This window comes from Ischnura elegans, chromosome 1 (genome assembly GCF_921293095.1).
Source record: "Ischnura elegans chromosome 1, ioIscEleg1.1, whole genome shotgun sequence".
In the NCBI taxonomy this organism is placed as follows: domain Eukaryota; kingdom Metazoa; phylum Arthropoda; class Insecta; order Odonata; family Coenagrionidae; genus Ischnura; species Ischnura elegans.
In genome coordinates this window covers 24,467,730-24,487,605 of record NC_060246.1, presented here as the reverse complement: position 1 = coordinate 24,487,605, position 19,876 = coordinate 24,467,730, and the positions used below count along the sequence as shown (strand labels likewise).

Genomic DNA, 19,876 nt, shown 5'->3' with positions numbered 1-19,876 from the left:
TGTCATAAGATGCTATCTTTCAAGCATCCAACGGATTGAGTCAAAGTGTCTTTTTGATATCGTTTGATTGATATCTTTACTGATTCATTACTCTTTGATGATATGAAAAACGGAATTTTAATCTTTTGTTTACGTGTTACTCAGAGAGTACTGAATAACCTATCATCCTCCGGAAAGGTGTGTGATATTGCGTTACTAACGGTAAAAAAAGGGGAGGGGTGCGAGACAGCGAATCGAGTTAATTAACGTACCTCTGAATTTACTAGGCTCAGGGTATTGTGTTCCTCTGCCCCTTTATAGAGGCTTAAAATAAATATATTACTTACAACTCAGAATGAAAGAGTATGTACCTGGTTTAACCTTTGAATGCGATTTCCGAATGGAGGAGACGTATACATTAAACCTACCTCCCAAATCGGAAGAGGCAATAGGAAAATACATGTAACATGTATACTGTCTTCAAAGGTGTCTTTTGAATGAACGAATGATTTTTATTGAGTCGAAAACTAAGAGAACAATCATGTGATTGTATGAGATCAGTTGTGTTTCTCATAAGTTGAACTGTTTCATTCTCTAGTTTCCCTCTCGGAAGTTGTAAAATACATTGTCTCCGAGGTAAAGTTAATGGCAAATGAAGTAGCCATGGCAGAGGAATTGCTCAGCATCTGACTCGAGTGAAAGCGAGCTGCTCTTACCTTGGAGTCCGTAAGTGTTCGCCACGGACCAAACCTTCCATCGTGAACTCCACATGAGGATTTGCGACGTCGCACAGTGGGCTAGAATCGAAAAAAGCTGGCCAAAACCTCAAAAACGATTTTTTTGAGCTAGGAAGTTGAAACTTCGCATACATATTTTTAATTAAATTGTGCATCACTTTCCAGATTATTTATTTCCTGTGTTTTCTTGTTAACAATATATGTGAGGTTCCTACTAACACTACTTCCATTTTAATAACTTACCAACTAACCTGTATCAATAGCAACCGTAATATACTTATGTTTACAAATGTTTGGTTTGCCAATCTGTGGCATTCCTGAGACGATCCACAGTGTGGCCATAGTTTGGCATGTTTGGCAAGCCAAACTATGGCTTGCCGCCTGGCAACCACAGTCTGGCAATAATATGGCAAGCTGTGGCTAGCCATCGCCATAGTTGCCACCGCTAAACCACAATTCGGCCACAGTGTGGCCATAATTGTTGTGTTGACTGGGTTGTTTCTTTCTAAGCAAAAAATTTATTCCTGCACTCAGTAATTATTGCACTAACTCAATTCCAAAATTGAGAAAAACATTTCTTCAACTTATCACTATCGTAAGTATTTCCCGAATTCACCTAGACAAACGTAGGCAATGGAGACATTATGCTGCTGTCATTACTTCACCGAAGTCATTGGAATTTAGTCTCTTAAATGTCTTAGCTGTTGTATCAAGTTATGGCCCTTTTTTATAGCACTTCACAATTCCATTTTAAGCTTCTATTAAATGGTGAGTCTTTTAACTGGTTCAAATTTTTTTCATGTTAGCAAATCAACATGCAATATAACTCTATTGCCTTTATCGCAGCTACGAAAAGGCAGGGGCAGCCTGGCAGGGTCGACTGGTCGGCGATCGCCGAGGGCCTCGAGCTTAGGGGGGCCCTATAACGCTCGCGTCTATCGTGAATCGTATATGAAAGGCGTAATTAAGTAAAAACTCAGATTAGCTGAACCAAAGTCTTATACGTTTTCATTAGTCGATTAGTGTACAGCATAGTCAGTGTGAAAATATAATTATAAATATAAAAAAAGGAGTCAGAAGATAAAAGAGAACCGAATGCTTTTTGAAGGGGTCATTCGGGGGTTTCTTTTAGAAGTTTTTCAGATATCAGAGCAGTTTCAATGAACAAATTCGCTAAATAGATAAAACTAAAACCATAAGACATTTTTAAAGTTTATAAGATATGAAATTCTCATTTTCATTGTATTTTTCTTGCGAAAATGCTATTTTATATTAAATTAAATCTCGTTTTTAATAGCCAGAATAGTCTCAAAATCCATTTCCGGGCATGCGATTGTCAAAAAGTTTCCCGAACCCCCTCCCCAGTAAGAAGGGCCTCATCATGAGCCCCTACCGAGGGCCTCCGATCACTCTAGACGAACAGGTGTTATTTACCCTATAAGCAGAAAACTTCGACTCAGAATCAAAAGGTGTTTTTTTTCCTTCATTTATGTGGCTAATCATCAAAGCCTTTAGGACTGAAAACCATTCCGAAATTCTAGTCTTCGCGTAGTTTTGAGGAAATTGAATGCCATATAGCCGTACATTAACCTCACGTGTTGAGAATTTTGAGGAAACAAATTTTATGTCTCGGTGCAGCAGATTGTATTTGACTTTTGAATAAAAGTAACATGCCGAAATACGTTAAAAAACACTAGAAAACCTGCGTTCATTTCTCACACTGTCTCTTCGCGGCCCATTTTGAATCAGTGTTCCAGAAAGGCTACTTAAGGATCGGAATCCTTTATTAAAAGATGGAAACACCAATGATGTGGTTGAGAATAACATAGACAAGGTCTTCAGTGCTCTGTCGATGAATTCATTCGATTAGACGGAGCCCGTCAGTCTTCACTAACTCAATTTCATATAGGTCACCGAAGGAAGCGTATCGCATCACGTTTTATTCAAATGAGGAACTATCGCGATCTTGTTGTGCGGTCAAGTCATTTTCAAGCGGTAGAGAAGTGTTCTGCGTCCTATCTCCTTCATGACTCATTCTTACATTTGCAATTCTCCGCTACGCCTCCTTGCACTCTCTGAAACTAGTCTATTAGGCGCGTGGTTAATCCTGCGGCGACCCGTTCCAGAGATAAGCCGCGGCTATTAAGGATAGCTGTCAGTTGACGACCGATCGCGTAAGGCCGGCATTCGCGAAAGGGAATTTCATACGAGCTGTGGTCGGTTTGGAGCTAACCGATATGATCGAACAATCGTTGGTGGGTAATCTTAGCTAACTCGGAGCGTGCTTTAAAGTGGCCGTAAGATGATGGTTAAATTTCACTATCAAGAGTTTATTAGGTATCTTCTCATGAATTTTAGTATAGGTACCAATGCTACTGTAAAACTGCAAATATCTATCAAATTATTGCATGGGGAGTTCGTAAAAGTCTGTGCCTCTCTATAATCTGAAATGGATTTTTTCAAATATTTATTCTTCAATTTTTATTAAATTGTAAAATTTATTGATTAATTTGGAAGTTTATGCGTTGAACTTGGAAATCTGACAAAAAAGAACGAAAATCACTGTCGGTACAGCAAAAAAGGAAGGTTTTCCCTCTATATTATATAAACATAATTATGGCTATGCACCTATGAGAAGCTATTTACACGCCGAAAATTATGATATACTACTCAAAAGGAAAAAATCATTGTAAGGCTCATAATTAAGCATTGAAAGTAAATATTAATCAATTAATAATTAAAAATTTTAAGAGGTGCACATTTTGTGACTTTTTCATTTACAATTGTGTCTAAAAATTTTCAACTGTCATCTCAAATTCTTAGGCCTTTGATTTCCTGATAGTCACTTCTGTCCTCGAATAGAGACATTCAGCCACGAACCCTCCCACTGCCTAGTTTATTCATGCTCCTTATCAAACAGCGCTGCTTAATGCTTCTACGAACTGTGATATATTACTATACGACCAAATCGTCTTCTATGCACATTCATCCTGAGTGCGGTAAGGAATGCCTGTGTGAGTTTAATCTCTTTGGAGGGGGAATTTGATTTGCATCGAAGTCTAAGAAATGGGGTGAATGACATAAAAAGCCGTTTTATTTCCAGGAATTTTTATAATTTTCGATCGCTGGAGTGTAAAATAAAGCGTGTTTTTCAAGGCCATGTGCCATACTGTACATAGTTGTACATACATACTGTTGCGCGCTGTTGTTAAATATGCTCCAAATCGTCCAAATGATACTTGAGGACTCGTTTCGTCAATTTCATGCAAGAAAACAGCTTGAAAAATATTGGGAATCTCATTGAAACTTAGCGAATCCCTATGATTTTTTATCGCCCACAACTTAGAATTTTATTTCCGATGTACATGTTTTAGTTTTAATGGTTAACACCTACCTTTTTTGTCTCTTCACATGCTCTTCAACTGTCAACCAATAAATATGGAATAATTTGAAAGCATATTTGCCGGAAAAGTAGAAGTTATTAGAAAACATTCAATTTAATTTATTAAATTTTACAACAAGAGTTTTATACATTCATGGATATAGTAGAAGTTACATGGATGTTCTTCATCGTAACTTTTCAGTCTTATTTAAGCAAGGCCTTTCACATTATCTTATAAAGTCATCTGCTCACTTCCGATCAGGTAAATAATCACAACAAACACATTTTTTTAGAAACTTTTTTCTCAACTTAACGCGTATACCACCCATCAATGATCTGGTATGCCATGTCTTCCCCTACATGAACGATGGTGGTGATCAAATACGAGACTTTTTCTATCTTGACTTTAATAATACCTTTAGTTGGGGGTTTAAATAGTTCTCTCAGTCGCTTCTTTTGTATTTGAAGAATTATTTTTAAGCATAAGTAATAATAATAATAATAATAATAATAATAAGATTTGAGGCTATTATAAACTCGGTCGGCCTTCACAATATCAATGATAGCAATGTGAATATGAATGGAGTGAAATCTATTATTCGGTTATCCTCGAATGAACCCGGCTTGATTTTACGGCACTTATTTTAATGATGCAGAAATACCTTTTGATGCCGGTTGACTTTTTACAGATTACGATCAATACACCGAGATTTAAAAAAAATAGTAATCCACTTGAACTGATTATAATCTTGGCAATATAGTTCTTAACGGTTGTTCGTTTTAGTCAGCCCTTCGAATATCTACTCTCTTCAGAGCTTTCTTCAGGGTGCTGGATACCATGAAGGGAAATGGGATTCCGTATAAGCACTGCTGTCGCCTATTTTGGATAGCGTTTCCTATGTCGTCAAAATGTTGACCTATTCGTTCGCTCATTAAAAAGAGAGCGCAGAATTTTTTACTTATTCTGAAGTAAAATGCGATATGATGGCCTACAGCTATTCGCCGCCCTGCCATTCTATATGTTAAGCAATCGCTTCGACTTTTAAGTCTTGAAAAACTATTCATATTCACATTTACGATGTTATATTCAATAAGTAAATACGTACTCAATAAGTAAATGTACTCAATAAGTAAATCGTTACTGAAAAATAACTACTCGGCTTCAATATGAAGGCGAGGTAGTAACATACTTGTGGATAAACGTCCACATATCTTAGATTAAAACTTTTGATGTTACTAGGATTTTTTTCCCATGGCTTGGGATTCACTGAACTTGGGTGATCATTAACTTTCCAAATACTGTGCATATTAAAAAGGGTAAGGCGTATAAACCGATTTTCGTTTGGAAGAATAAAGTTATTTGAGAAAAAAATTGTCCAGTTAGATATACTATGTACACCAAAATATCCTAAAAGTTAATTAATTGTGTGGCACAAAAATATTCATCGACACAAAATTGCAAGTTCATGAAGGACTGCACCTCGTTGAGGAGCCAACGAAGAGGTCTTGAGCAACTAGGGACATAAATCGGATGGTTTTCATTAAATATCTTTGATAAACACTTCACAATATTTACATTGTAATGCCTCGATTGGCTTACTTGAAGTCTTTATCACATAAATGAGATTTGTCAATTTGCAACTTCACTCATTCAAATCACAGGACGCTAATTCTCCGTGGCGGTGATCACTGCATCCGCTTGAATCTCCAGGTCTTCTTTCCTCTCGTGAACTTGCACGTACTGGAAGTTCCATGCCATCCAAAGGAAAATGAACATCACGGCTATCATTATACCGGCGTATAGGAAATACTCGTAAGCCTGGTATTGTCAAAATAAAAAAGAGATATATAATTATAGGCAAAAAGTAATAAACGCATTGCTGTTAGTAAGCCGAAGCACGTGACACAGCTGAATACTCTTGTATACATAGGTTCTTATTTTATTGTATGCATGTAATTTTATTGATATATTTTTACGTGATATTCAAAATCATAAAGAAAAAAAAATACCTGTTTATCAAATATCTTGAGCTCCGCAATGATAATGATGATCAAGTTTCCAATGGAATCCGTGAACAGCCACATAGCAGACACCACGGACTTCATGCTCGCCGGTGCCTGAAATTAAAAAGTTTCGGCTTTTCAGGAGAGGCTTGTTTACCTTGCGATAAATTACACAGATCGATTTCTCAGTGTTACTTTTGTCTTTAATAGACTTCCAAAACGTGGCATTGGCAAGCTGTTAATTTACTACATCAATTGGATTCACTAAATTCATTATCATAATAATTTTTGCAATCATCTTTTATATTAATCAGTTGGTAGGAATACATAAAATAATGTCATGTTCATAATTGGCGTTTATTTTTTCTTTCTGGAATATTCTCATTTCTAACTTCCTCTGTGATAGACATTATCATAAACAAACCTGCTATCTCCTGGTAGATGGAAAACCACACAACAAAACTACATTTTAACTCCACTTGAACTGTTTGTTTTCTTCATTAGTGCTGTTTTGATCGCAAGTTTTTACATTGACGCTAGGCCTAAGAGCCAAAACTCTTTCTGACATTGTTTTCACAGGGCCCGTTAATTCCCGACATACTACAGTTTAACTTAACGATATGGTATGGTGTGCGTGGTGATAATGCGGTGAAACAATTATAAAATATTATAGAACTAATTCTTCTTGTATAGTTCGTATTATTCCTCTCCTGCTTGGTGGATACATTTTCCTTTACATCATCCTCTTAGACCATGAAATACCATTCGCATTTTCAAGGTATCTGGGACACGGTTTTCCGCGAAAATTGCTGATGAGTTGCTTCAGATGTCAATCCAAATGATCTAATAGTAAAGTGTTTTCTTATCAATTTGTAAGTAAAACACATTTGAAGTTTTAAATCCGAAACATCTCGATATTCCTGAGTGGTCGTCCTCCCTAACTCCACCCCGAGTGAGATTCAATTTGCATCAGATTAAAATCCAATGTTTAACAATAATTGATGAATATCATTAAGCCACGAATATAAGACCTATGACGCATTATAGTTGAGAAATGTAACATACCACAAAGGCGCCGCAGATAGTGATTAACCGAACAACCCTACCCTTTCCGCGCCTGGCTACACCTCATATTTGGTTTTCTGCACAATCTGCCCCCGAAAGAAAAGAATGACCACAGTGGTAATAATAAGTCAATTTGTTGTAGTGGAAAGCGTCCTTGCCCCTTACAGTGTGGGCCATCTTCCTCCTTGTCCGCCCTCTACTTAATCTTAGTTTTTGTAAACGTCTTCTAAACTTCCTTGGTGAATAAATTTTCCCATACACTATCCTCTTAGGCAATGGAGAATCATTCGCTGTCTGAATACGTCCAAAACACTAAAACCCAAGTATTGTTGAAACTCACTGTACGTTCTCGTCTGCAGAGGCGCAGCTAGGAATTAAGGCTGTAGGAGGTTTAGGAGCAACTAATACCGTGGTGCGTTGGGGTATGGAATACTCTTGTATACATAGGTTTCCACACTCCACCAGGATAAGCGGTAGGTGCGAGATTAATTAATAGCGGAATTTTAAGATAAATGGTTCAAAATGGTGAGTTTACGGCTTTCTGAGGGATATTTTATCAATCCTTACACTATTCTATAAGTAATACCAATCGATAAAACTTATAAATTTCTCTGAGCTCTGGAGGGGGTGGTTTATCCCCCGATACCCCCTCCCTCGCTACGCCACTGCTCGTCTGATCAAACATTTGGTTATATGCCTTTAACATATTCTTCATTCCCCAATTTTCCCTGGCAGGCCAATATGTCTTCCGTAATATTTTTTCTTGCTGTTCTCAGTTGTTAGCGGTTTCAGGAATACAGTATGAAAAAATAGGAAGAAAACCAAGATACTTGTTTGCGGAAGAGATAAAACCTTGGCCGACATTCGCCTCGAAGGAGAGAGATTGGAGCAAGTGGAGTCATTCACCTACCTTGGCGATACCATTACTTGGGTAGAAGCGCGACAGCCATGAAGCGTCGAATAGCCCAAGATAAAACGGCTTTCGTGGCAAAGAGGCCGCTACTATGATAGAAGAGCATAGGAATTGTGACCAGGAAACAGTTCGTGACAACATACGTGTGAGCAGTGCCAATCTATGGCTCACATAAGCTTGGACCATTGAAAAAGGTGACCATTAAATAATAGAAGGAGGTTACTGGTAAAATGAACGGAGAGTGTGATAAATAAGGAAGTATATAGAATAATAGGAGAAGAAAGGACTCTATAGGTCACTGTATGAAATAGAAGAACACGTTGGATTGGCCAAGTAATCTACATCTACATGATACCATGCGGGCCACCTATAGGGTTTTTGGCAGTAGGTGATCAATCACCAACATGCGTTTGGACTCCCACATGCACACCACACGGTCCAAAATACGTCACGCATATTAACAAATTGTGCTACCACATGCTGTAAGAAATAATAAGAAAATTCAGAAACATGCATTAAGTTATACATAAGTTAGTAGGCTACACTATAAGTCATTTAATCTATTTGTGAGTTCTCGCGCTGCCGTTATAATCTCTTATTGATTGTGGAAAAAAAGACATTCTGAATCTGTCTGTTCTACAGTCTATCTCTCTTATTTTACTCGTTGATCTTCCGTAGTATGTTGGCGTTCGTAAGATATGGCTAACTTCGTCAGAAAAGACACTGCTCTTGAATTTATCTAAAAGATTTAGTTTATTTTCAATCTACGGCGATCGCCGAGGGCCCCGAGATTAAGGGGCCCCACAACGCTCGCGTCCATCGTGAAGCGAATATGGTGTAATAAAAGAGACTCAGATTACCTGAACCAACTTTTTACAATTAAAAAATTCTACCTTGTCATCAGTTGCTTTATTTGCAGCAAACTCAGTGTAAAAAGATCATGCGTAAAAACTAATTAAATTAAAGGTGTCAGGAGATAAAGGAGAACATGATTCTTTTATGAAAAGGGTTATTCGATAAGGTTATTTTATTTTTATATTTTAGATTTCAGCGCAGTTCCAAGGAACAAAATCGTTAGATAGATAATAGAACCATGATACATTTTTAAATTTTATAAGCTGTGAAATTCTCAATTTTCATAGTATTTTTTCTTGCTAAATTGCTATTTTCATTAACTTTTATGTAGTTTCAACGAGCCGGAATAGCGATCAAATCCATTTCCAGGCATGCAATTTTCTGAACTGGGAGGACCCCCGAACCTCCCGTGATGGATGGCCCCAACAAGAGCCCCAGGCGAGGGCCCCCAATCACCCTAAGCCGCCCCTGACTGCTGTCACGTCGGAAATATAACGGAAAGATATATCGATTGAAAAGGCCCAAGAGGAAGACCGAGGGACATGTATATTGTATAGGGGAGACTGGGGTAATGACGGTCACCTTAGGGAAAATGAGTATAAAGCTTAACTTTGTTTTAAATTTGGAACTCAGCGTGTGGAATCGCTTACATATATTATATTTTACCTATTGCTGACCTTATAAGAGCCCCCATTAACCTTAGCTATCGATAAAATTAAAAATATTACAAAATCAGCTTTGACCGGTATTACCCCTACCCTGAGGTAATGGCAGTCAGTAATGTCATGGTTGTAAAATGAGAAATATGAGGATTTTCGATGACAAAGGCACGTTAAACTGAAATATTTATATTTATAATTATTATTAAATAATTCCGCATTTAAGAAATTACAAAAAAAGTAAATGGAAGTATGGACATAATATAAAGTCGACGATTAAAAAAATATCTTTCCACTGTAAAAAAGGGCTGAAAATTTTAAGGGCACAGCCAATGTGCTTACATAAGTTGATGAGCTTCTAGATGCTTAAGTTAATTTTAGAAGCTTAAGTCATCTAATATATTAGTGAGTTCTAACGCTGCCTAGCTGCTCTCATCATTCTGAATCTATCAGTTCTACGGTCTATCTCTCTTATTTAATGATATGATCTGATCTTCCGTAGTATTTACGCTGATGAAGGAAACAAACAGGACAAGCGGAGTTGAAATGTAGCATTGCTGTGTGGTTTTCCACGTACTAAATGATGGCAGGTTAATTATTATAATGTCTACCATAGAAGAAGTTGAACTTTGGATGAAATTCGTGGGAATGTACCCACCTGTGTGAACGCAAACTCCAGGCCAGTGATGGAGAACATGATTTCGCCGGCTGTGATCACTGCGTATTGCGGTACCAGCCACATCATGTGAATATTATTAAATGGTGTTATCTCCTCCAATTCAATTTCCTGAAAGAGAATGCAGTTGGTGAGGATCCGTTCACATTACTCATGATTTATCCGACACAAAGTCCCTATTTACTTACGTAACTATTGCCGTTCTCTCTTACTAGTAAGGCATACACTCCGCCTTGTGAAATCAGCAAGTTTCCAATGTTTAGATCATCCACAAACACGTTGTATCTAGAAGTAAAAAATACATCCAACATATAAGATAACCCTTCTTACAATCTACGCAAACACCACTAATTTTTCATCGTTTTTGCTGAATTGCGGTTAGACTGAAAATATCAATTAAAAGGACATATTTACACCATGTTTATCTAATTTGTTTTCGGATTTTCACATGATTGTCAAATCAGAGACATGCATTAACGAGGACAGATGGAGATAGTTTTTTTTATGAAGTAGGCTCACGACCTCGTGGGTGTATGTTCAGCTAATCATATTGAATTCAGCGAAAGTTCTTTTTTGGCATTTAAAAATACAATAAAATGTTCTGTGCTACTAATTCGATTTCGAGGCTCCTATCACTTGCATTTTCAAGGTCTTAATATTTGATGAAAATGCAAATCTTGGCGAAAAAAAAACGCTAAGGGAATCCTCACTTTTGGGGAAATATCAGCTAAGGTTATTCTCTGTGAAGGTTATTTGTGTGAGTTTGTATATTTCAAGGTTTCAAATGAGTGTTTTTCAAACCATCTTTTAGAAGCTCAGAAGAATGTGAAAATCATTAGAGACTTCTCTATATCTTTCACCCTTTTGTTTGTTCTTCCCAGCATTTTCAAGATATCGCTTTCGGCGACAGTAGGGTTATTGGGTAGGGCATTGCCAGTTTTTGTCGTATGTTATCCACATTTTTATTAATTTGCATTTAATCCAAAAACAATCAAGAAGATATTCTAAAATGGATTTATATATAAAGGGTTAAATTATAAAGTTCAACAGAGAAAAAATTGAACACACATGGAATAAAATAAGATACCACGTATTATATCACTAATATGACCGCCCAAGCGGCTTTTTTGCGTATTTAGGGAAGGAGGGGAAAATTAATAGGGATATAGGGAGGAAGTCTTCTGATGGAGGTCGTAAATGCCGAAACTGATGATGTTAAAGAGGGTGAAGATAAATTATGTGACGAAATTTTAACCCTGGATAGCTGATGGCAGTAGGATCCAAAATTACCAATGATGTTTACGTAGAAAACGCACCATTTTTAAACTACAAAAACTTTCAGCCAAGCGCTCGGATTAAACGCGATTTTGACCTGTTGCCGACAGCCTTGTATGTATCGCAATCTCCGGTATTCAAAGTATTCGAAGTCACGAGTTGTCCAGACATCCGGCAACAGGGCCAACTCGTGGCCAATCGGAGCGCTCTGCTCGCAGTTTCTGTTATTTTTTGCCGATTGTTTTTTAAATGCTTTCGACCTTAACATCATCAGTAGTTTTGGTACCTACTGGCATCGGCTATCCACAGTTAAAATTTTGTGACAAAATGTTTGTCCACCCTGTGTAAAGGGAATAGCTTTTGATGGAATTGCAGGTACGAGGTATTAGGTAGGTAAGGGATCTGTGAGTCACAGATAAGCGGTTGTGAGGCAGATGTTCAAGAGTCGAGTCGCGCGTTTTGCGGGAGAGGACACGGAGGGAGGACATTGGGAGAATGAGGTTAGACCTGAAGTGGCCATTCGTGATTCGGTGGAGAACCTGAGGTCACTGAGTGCGCGCCCTCGATTATTGTAGGATTCATCTCTCATTTCCCATTCTACATATCACTAGATATGGACAAAAGCGCTGCGGCAACGTTTAATGCATAAACGATACGCCACTTATCATGGTTATGTAATGGTGCCTTGTTTTCGGCTTCGGGTTCCATCATTTGTCTGCGGATCGATTAATGCTGGAGTGGCTTGGGTTTTGGGACGAATTGAGTCATGGTATTGAAAAAAGAGGACACTATTTCTTCATCTTTCCGATGTCTCTCCGTGAAAAATCGCGTGGAATTTTACTGCATTACCTTGTTTATCTTACTTGCTGATTCGATCTTTCGTTTTCATCTGTAATAGCGTTATGGCCGTCCAAGTAATGGAAGAACCCATCCCTAAAAGAGATGAGGTTCCAAATATCTTGTGCTGTTTAGAATGCAAAAAATGACATATAAGGTCAATGCAAACATTAAATTCTGGAAAAAAATTGGAAGAGGGGTATGAATTCTTTTATTTGGGGAGCAGGATGACTAGTGATGGGAGAAGCAAGAAATAAATTATCAGCAGAATAGCCGAAGCGATGAGAGCATTGCATCAAAAGAAAGATCTACTTAATCTACTTACAGCGGGAAATTTAAACATAGAAGTACGGGAACAGTTTATCAGAACTTACATTTGGAGAATGTTTCTCTACGGAAGTGAGGCATGGACAGTCAGCGGCGCAGCGAGGGGTGAGGGTTTGGGGGAGAGAACCACTCCCATAGCTCAGAGAAAATTTTATTCATTTGATTACTATACTTATAGAAGAGTGTAAGGATCAATAAAATATCCCTCGTAAATACATAAAACTCACCATTTTGAACCATTTATCTTGAAAAGTTTCTGGGGGAGGGCCCCCGCACTTCCCGCTTATCCTGGCGGTTATACCACACACACCACGTTTAGTTGCGCCAAACCCCCCCCCCCCCCCCCCCAGCCTTCATTCCTAGCTGCGCCCCTGTGGAAAATGACAGCCGCAGATGAATCAATGATTGAGGCCTTCGAAATGTGGTGCTACAGACGAATGATGAGGATCAAATGGATCGACCGAGTTAGTAACGAGGAAGTCCCAAGAAGAATAGGAGGGAAGAGAAGCCTCATGGAAACCTTGACAAGAAGACGGAACAACTTTACGGGATATATTTTGAGACTTGATAGCCTGATGAAAATAATAGTCGAGGGACAAGTGGATGGCAAGAACGGAAAAGGACTACCTCGAACAAAATACGAGATAAAATGATAGATATAATAATAATAAAATATATGGAACAGGTAAAGAAGGATACGAAAGAGAAGAAATAAGTAGGTGTGAAAAGATTAACTGATAGAAGAATTGAGAGCTGCGTGAAACCAATCTTAGGATTGTGGACGAGTGATGATGATCTTAAATTTAGTGGCACTCCAAAAACTGGCGATACCTAAAAGCCCTACTATCACCTGAATCTCTGTGAATATTAGATTGCACGCAATTGGGCAGCGGGGTTATCATGGGAATTGAGATGGTGGTATGAAGCTTACTCCGCTGGCGCCAGGGCCGTGATGTTCGTTCCACGCATTCCCGGAACGAGTTCCACGGTTTCCTTGAGTGAGCGGTCATCGTTCCGGAAGGAAATATTCTTTGCAGAATCCACCGCCCCATTGTACAGCACTCTGGGAAGCGAGAACGTTTAATTAAAAATTGACTGTACAAAGAATTATAGGGATGAAAAAAAATCCGTCAAGTTTTCAAACTCGTCATCCACAGCATTATTTTGTTCAGAATTATGCCTTCATGATAACACTTGTATATTTATAGCAAGCTATCAAATTAATTGGGCGCGTAGTTATTAATGAGATTAATCAGGATTGAGGGCTTGATGAACTTGGTGTACAATTGCATCCTTAGGCCATATAAGCAAGTAGACCCGCCATGCTCCACCCCTACCCATGGCTCGCCGTGTGGCCAACATCTCCATTCCCTTTCCTCCCATTTTAAGGCGGCGTGACGTCACGGTTGGGAAGTGCATCGTTGTAGTGCATGGCTACGAATGGGGATTCACTGTTTTACGGCGGTATTTTTATAATTTTCTTCGCGATTTTTCAATTAAAGTACTAATATTTATTGTTTATATACGAGAAGTATTCTTTCAACAATGGTTGAATTGGTGAAGTCACAATAAATGGACGGTGGCATTTTCCGGCATTGGCAGCGACGAAAATATATTGTGGCAGTAAAATGAAGAGAAAGCCCTTTGTTCACTTCCGCAGATTTTTTTCTTTTCGTGACATGTCTCGTTAGCGATCAAGCATCATTTGGAACTTCGTATAAAAGTATTAAATCTTGGGCAAAAATTGGAAAAGGGGGGAATTTTAGAGAGGAAAAGGATCATGGTGTAAAGACTGCCGGTCGTCGACGAAGTAACGCGACAACACCTTCGCATATTGAGTTTTTTAACGGTCACTTATGCGATGCGAATTGAACTGCGCGCTAGTGCTTTTAAATAAGGGATGTCAACAAATCAGCTATTCAGATGATTTAGGTAAGTAATTTAGTTCTTTCATAAATGCATATTTTTTTATTTAGCTGACAGCACTCGTGTAATATACATTTTGTGGCGGTGGAAAAAAGTCTAGCGCCGGCCTTGCAAGTGACACCAACGATTTACGTACGCTACGGAAAATTCTGGGAATAAATAATACCTATTAACATATTTATAACTAAAAAGAAAGAGAGGATTGGATTAAAATAATTTTAAAATAATTGTGCTTTATAACAATCAATTATATTTAATGTATTGAATAACTTGTTAAATATTTTCATGTAATTTTGTACGTATGTACTTACAGAGTTTTCAATTACTTTTTTTTAACAATTTATGACATAATTTAATTATTTAATGACTTTTTGTCATAATGCGTAAGAAAAGAGGATGCGGATTTTAAAGATCATCTAAGAAGTGAATCTCATTTTACTAAAAAAATCCAGAAGCGATTACTTTGTCAAATGTGTGAAATATAACGGATAATTTTCTATTTTTTACGGCAGTAGGAATGATATTTCGAAGCACTTAGGGGCGCAAGGACATAAAACCTATTTAAATACTGCTGCGTCACCCTCCAAAATACAGAAATTTTTAGTAAAAAGAACTTATGGAGACGAAGAAAGAAACTAGCATTAATAGAAGGATGTCTTTCCATGCTATTTTTCATAATCATTCCTTCAAATCTAAGGCTTGTACACCACAAGTTATTAAAATGGTTTCGCAGCGCGCATGATATATAACGCCGTTCAAATAGCTGCTGATTAGTTGCCCGCAGATGCAGTAGCGGATGCAGAAAAAACTCGAGGGGGGGCGCAAAAGATATCTTGGGTTACCTTTCCTTTTATCATGATAAAAACCAATTAAGTCACATGCAGAGTTAACGAAATTTTTTAATAAATTTATTAAACAAATATACAAGAAAATGCAATCTTATAATTAAAAAAAAAGTTATAATTTTGGTTCTGTAATGTTTGGCAACATGGGCGGGCCCGAAAGGGGGGGAGCGCGTCCCCTCCGCCCCCCATCTGTATCCGCCACTGCGCAGATGTGGAAAATATCGTTATTAAATTATATTTTTATTTCTACATTACAATGTGCGTATTCAAATGATGAAAGAATTTTGTGAAACTGCGAAAGTCGAATATCAGAAAATACTTCGTTGCCGTAAAACGCGCTTGTTAGCTCTTTCGTCAGCTGTAGATAGAATATTGAAAGTAAACCACACTGTGAAATCCTACTTTCTATCACAGGATTAATGTCCTAGGATTTTAGAAGAAAGTTTTGAAAAATAATCCTCAAATTTAGCTAGATTTTATACACAGTCAATCAAATCTTCCTCAAAATGCTATTGAAGTTATCGAAGGTGATGAAATTTTGGTAATCGAAGTAGCGAATGAAGTAAAAAATTTTAAATTTCTGTATCAAAAGCGGTTAGGTGATTAATTTTCTTCCGTTAACGTAAGAGTATAAGTGAGCTCGAAGAATAGGGTGCAATAAATCGTGCAGATATCATGAAAAAGTTTCTACAGTAACTGCATAGATTAAATAGAAGAGTGGACGCTATATTAAAATTATATTGAACATTTTCATTGGATTACATTAAAACATGAACTGAATTGGAATGATGTTAGAAAATCATTCGATCATTGTACGTATTTCCCATATAATAATATTTCCGAAAATGATCTTTTTTTTCTGAGGTATTAATATTTAACAAATATATTGGTTAGAAAAGGGTAAAATCTTGGGCTTCAGCACAAATCATGGAGTTCAAATGGTTATAAATATTTCATCATTTTGATACAAAGCATATTCCATGCAATAACGCACTAAAATTAATTAATATTAGCTGCCCTTACCACAAGCTAATGCTGCGACTGAACGCGTTTTTTCTACTGTAAATGAAGTGTGTGCATCAGAAAAATCACTATCAAGTGTTGAGACTTTGAAAGCAATTCAATTTGTGAAATATAGCTAAACAAATTCACGTGAAAAATGTTATGACCCTTTCCGCAAGATATTAAGAAAAAAATAACTCAGATATAAGAAATATGCCAAATAGAAAAATAATACTAAACTTAATGTTTTATGCATCATATTTATAAATTGTAATTGTGTTGACATTATAAAATATTGAAATATTATTCATCGTTGTAATTTTTTCTTATAATGAAGAAAAAAAAAAAAATAAATTAATGTAAAGACCACATTTTTAATGAAGAACCCCCTCCCCCTCGGTCAATGGTGTCCCGCTCTACGAATGTTCAAATTTGGTCACCTTAGGTAAATATCTCGTAACGTTTAATGCTCTCGTATTACGTGTTTACATACAAGGGCGTACCCAGGATCATAACTATGGGGGATAAGCCATGGTCTAGAGGGGAGGAAGCCATGATCTAGGGGGAGGGGGGCAAGCTAAGTTATGACATTTTATCATGGTTTGACTTTGAAAAAAAGTTTTATTTTAGTTACTTATCTTATACTAATACATATCATTTTTCCTTGGTTTGAAGAAAATTTGTTGAATACTTTGGTTTCAATTCAGTACTGATATTACTTAAAGTCTTTTGCGAATTTTTGCTTCTAGGGGGGGGGGCAGCTGCCCCCCCCTGCCCCTCGCTGGGTACGCCCATGTTTACATAGACATTCTTAATCAATGTATTTAATTTCGATCGCTTCTTGCTTAACCTTGGTTTATGTAACTTTTTGCATACAGTCAAGGCTATAAGATGCCTTAGTTCATCACAAAAATATCTTTTCTAAGTCTATAATCATTTTGCGTGCCCAATACATATCTTCACTTTTCAGCGACTTTGCAGTGGATGAGCTTTAAAATATCTCAAGCGCGTATACGGTATATCGTCTGCATTCCCAACCGTGACGTCACGCTCCCTTATCCCCCTCACTTCCCCGCCGTGCGATGTTGGCCACAGCCGAACGGCGGGTCTACTTGCTTATATGGTCTAAGATTGCATCGAAGAACAAAATAAGTTGAGAGAAGGGCATTCTTTGTAATCCGTCGAAGAGTTTTCCCTTGGTGTCAAGAAGTCATTACTCTGTGGATTGAAAAACTCGATTAGAGTGGCCCAATATTATGTAATCTTTAATATTTTAAAACTTTAAAATTTAACTGGAAAACTGAAGCAAAAATACAGCAGCTCTTATAAAATTCACGCACCATTCACCTTCATATATTGCGTAAATCAATGACCTCATTACTACGAACCTGATTTTGCCGAATCCGTTTTGAGATTTTTCAACGGAATCAATGTAGTATCCAAAAATGTCCAAGGCCCCATTTTCACTGCCAATGACATAAGACACGGCCTGCGCGAGAAAAATGAGAAGGGGAAGGTCAAACTTTTAGTGCATCGTACGCAGTACAAGGTCATGATATTCTTTTAGATAAATAAAAAAATAATTCCTGGTGCATATTTGCGTCTCACGCATAGTCAAGCACGGAAATTATTCTGAATCCTGGGGAACAAAATAATACAAAACAGATTCACGATATGGAGCTGCCAACCAAAATGAAAATTGCTGTTCAGGAAATGAAATGAATCAATTAATCTGAAATATATGAGAGTAACCTCTCTAGTAGAGGCCTCTGATTATTTTTTTTATCAAATTTTTTGAATCTGAAGAAAATCATTTTTTTAAATACTTTTAGCAATCAGTTTCATTTTCATCATTATTTTAGATCAATTTTTAACTTCCGCGAAGAATCATGACTTACTAAATCGCTTTTCACATGATATTTGCCAAAATTGTCAAGCCCTGCTTCTGGTGCATTCACTACATCAATAGCCGGAACATGTGAGAAATATTGTGAGACTAATAAGACGTATGATCCTTAAGAGTGTAATAATTGTCTTGAGAGAGGGACATTTTAAACACTAAAAAATAAAGCCTGAATCACACGATCATTTTTTTTTCGTCGAAAAAGTGATCACTAGAGTGATCACTCGCAAAATGATCGTCGCCGGCAATTGTTTTTCGCGATCGCGATGAGGATTCCCATCGCTATTTTTCCTCACTCGTCCGGTCGCTTTTTCCGTGGCTAAAACCGTCCCTAAAACCCCACATCAGCCAATCGGAACGCATGCCCGTATGGAGCGATTGCAGCGCAACGTTTGAAAATCGTGGGAACGGCATAGATAAACACGCTGTATATTTTCGTTATGCGGGTCCCATGACAACGATCTGTGATATCGAAAGTGATGCGAAAGCCGAAGGCGCGGGCGAGAGGGACCGTGTGATTCAGAAAAATGATCACTAGAGTGATCGCTTTTCGCGACGGGAAAAGTGATCGCGATAGTGATCACTTTCGCGACGAAAAAAAATGATCGTGTGATTCAGGCTTAAAATAACAAGGGAAAATTCATGTAAGGCAATCTTGCCGTCTGCATTTTTAGACTAAGGAGATGATACAGGTGAAAATACCTTATATAAATAATTAAGCTAGTGTAAAAGTAGAAATAACAGTTTACAGTCATAATAATAAATCTGCGAAATCGTTTGATATACATTTCTAAGCACTGCTTTCAACATTGAATAAATATTACTATCTCTCATGATTTGCCATTGAAGGATTTTATGGAAGGGATATACGAGATTCCTTGTTCGTGTGGGTCTAGTTATACATTGGACAGACCAAACGGAAGATAGTGACAAGGCTGAAAGAGCATGAAAGGGCGCTGAAGGCAAGACAATGGGAGGATTCAGCTATCGCCGATCATTTCATGTCGGGTCCTCCTGGATGAGGCCAAAGCCATTGCAAGAACATCTGCATATTATCCGAGGCTAATTATAGAGGCGATAGAAATTTCTAAACGGGCTACAAATTTTAATAGGGATGATGGTCATTAGGTATTTAAGCCGAAGAATCTTTCAAAAAACTGAATAACAATATTCCAATACTCTCTCCCGTTTTTATAGTTGATGTTTTAAAGAAATTGTTTTTTTTTTGTCTTTATTTACCTTTTTTTAAACCCTTTAAAACAATAGACCAGTTTTCTAACTGTAAGAAAGAAAAATATTTACATCTTCAGTCTCCTTACGACGTTCCCAGTGGGAGGAAAAAAGTTCGAGTTAAAAAGTAAGCACGCACCCGAAAAATGGAATGTATTAGTGCATCTAATCGCTGCGGAAAACTTTAAACCAAAATGACTATCTCTCTTTCAGATGCTGATATTAGCGAAAGCGACTTCCAGGGAAACTCTGTTTCCGCTA

General features: G+C 37.5%; 1 protein-coding gene across 1 annotated transcript in view; it reads right to left on the bottom strand.

Moving 5' to 3' along the window:
- Nucleotides 1–4,202: 4,202 nt before the first annotated feature.
- LOC124157316 (solute carrier family 15 member 2-like) overlaps nucleotides 4,203–19,876 on the bottom strand; it is a 53,716-nt gene continuing 38,042 nt past the window's right edge. Inside the window, exons 11-16 of the mRNA XM_046531944.1 lie at nucleotides 17,871–17,971; nucleotides 13,641–13,772; nucleotides 10,459–10,555; nucleotides 10,253–10,381; nucleotides 6,109–6,216; nucleotides 4,203–5,917 (exon numbers count right to left, since the gene is read on the bottom strand). Coding sequence (XP_046387900.1) covers nucleotides 5,765–5,917; nucleotides 6,109–6,216; nucleotides 10,253–10,381; nucleotides 10,459–10,555; nucleotides 13,641–13,772; nucleotides 17,871–17,971 — 720 coding nt within the window. The 3' untranslated portion in view covers nucleotides 4,203–5,764. The remainder of the gene's footprint in view (nucleotides 5,918–6,108; nucleotides 6,217–10,252; nucleotides 10,382–10,458; nucleotides 10,556–13,640; nucleotides 13,773–17,870; nucleotides 17,972–19,876) is intronic.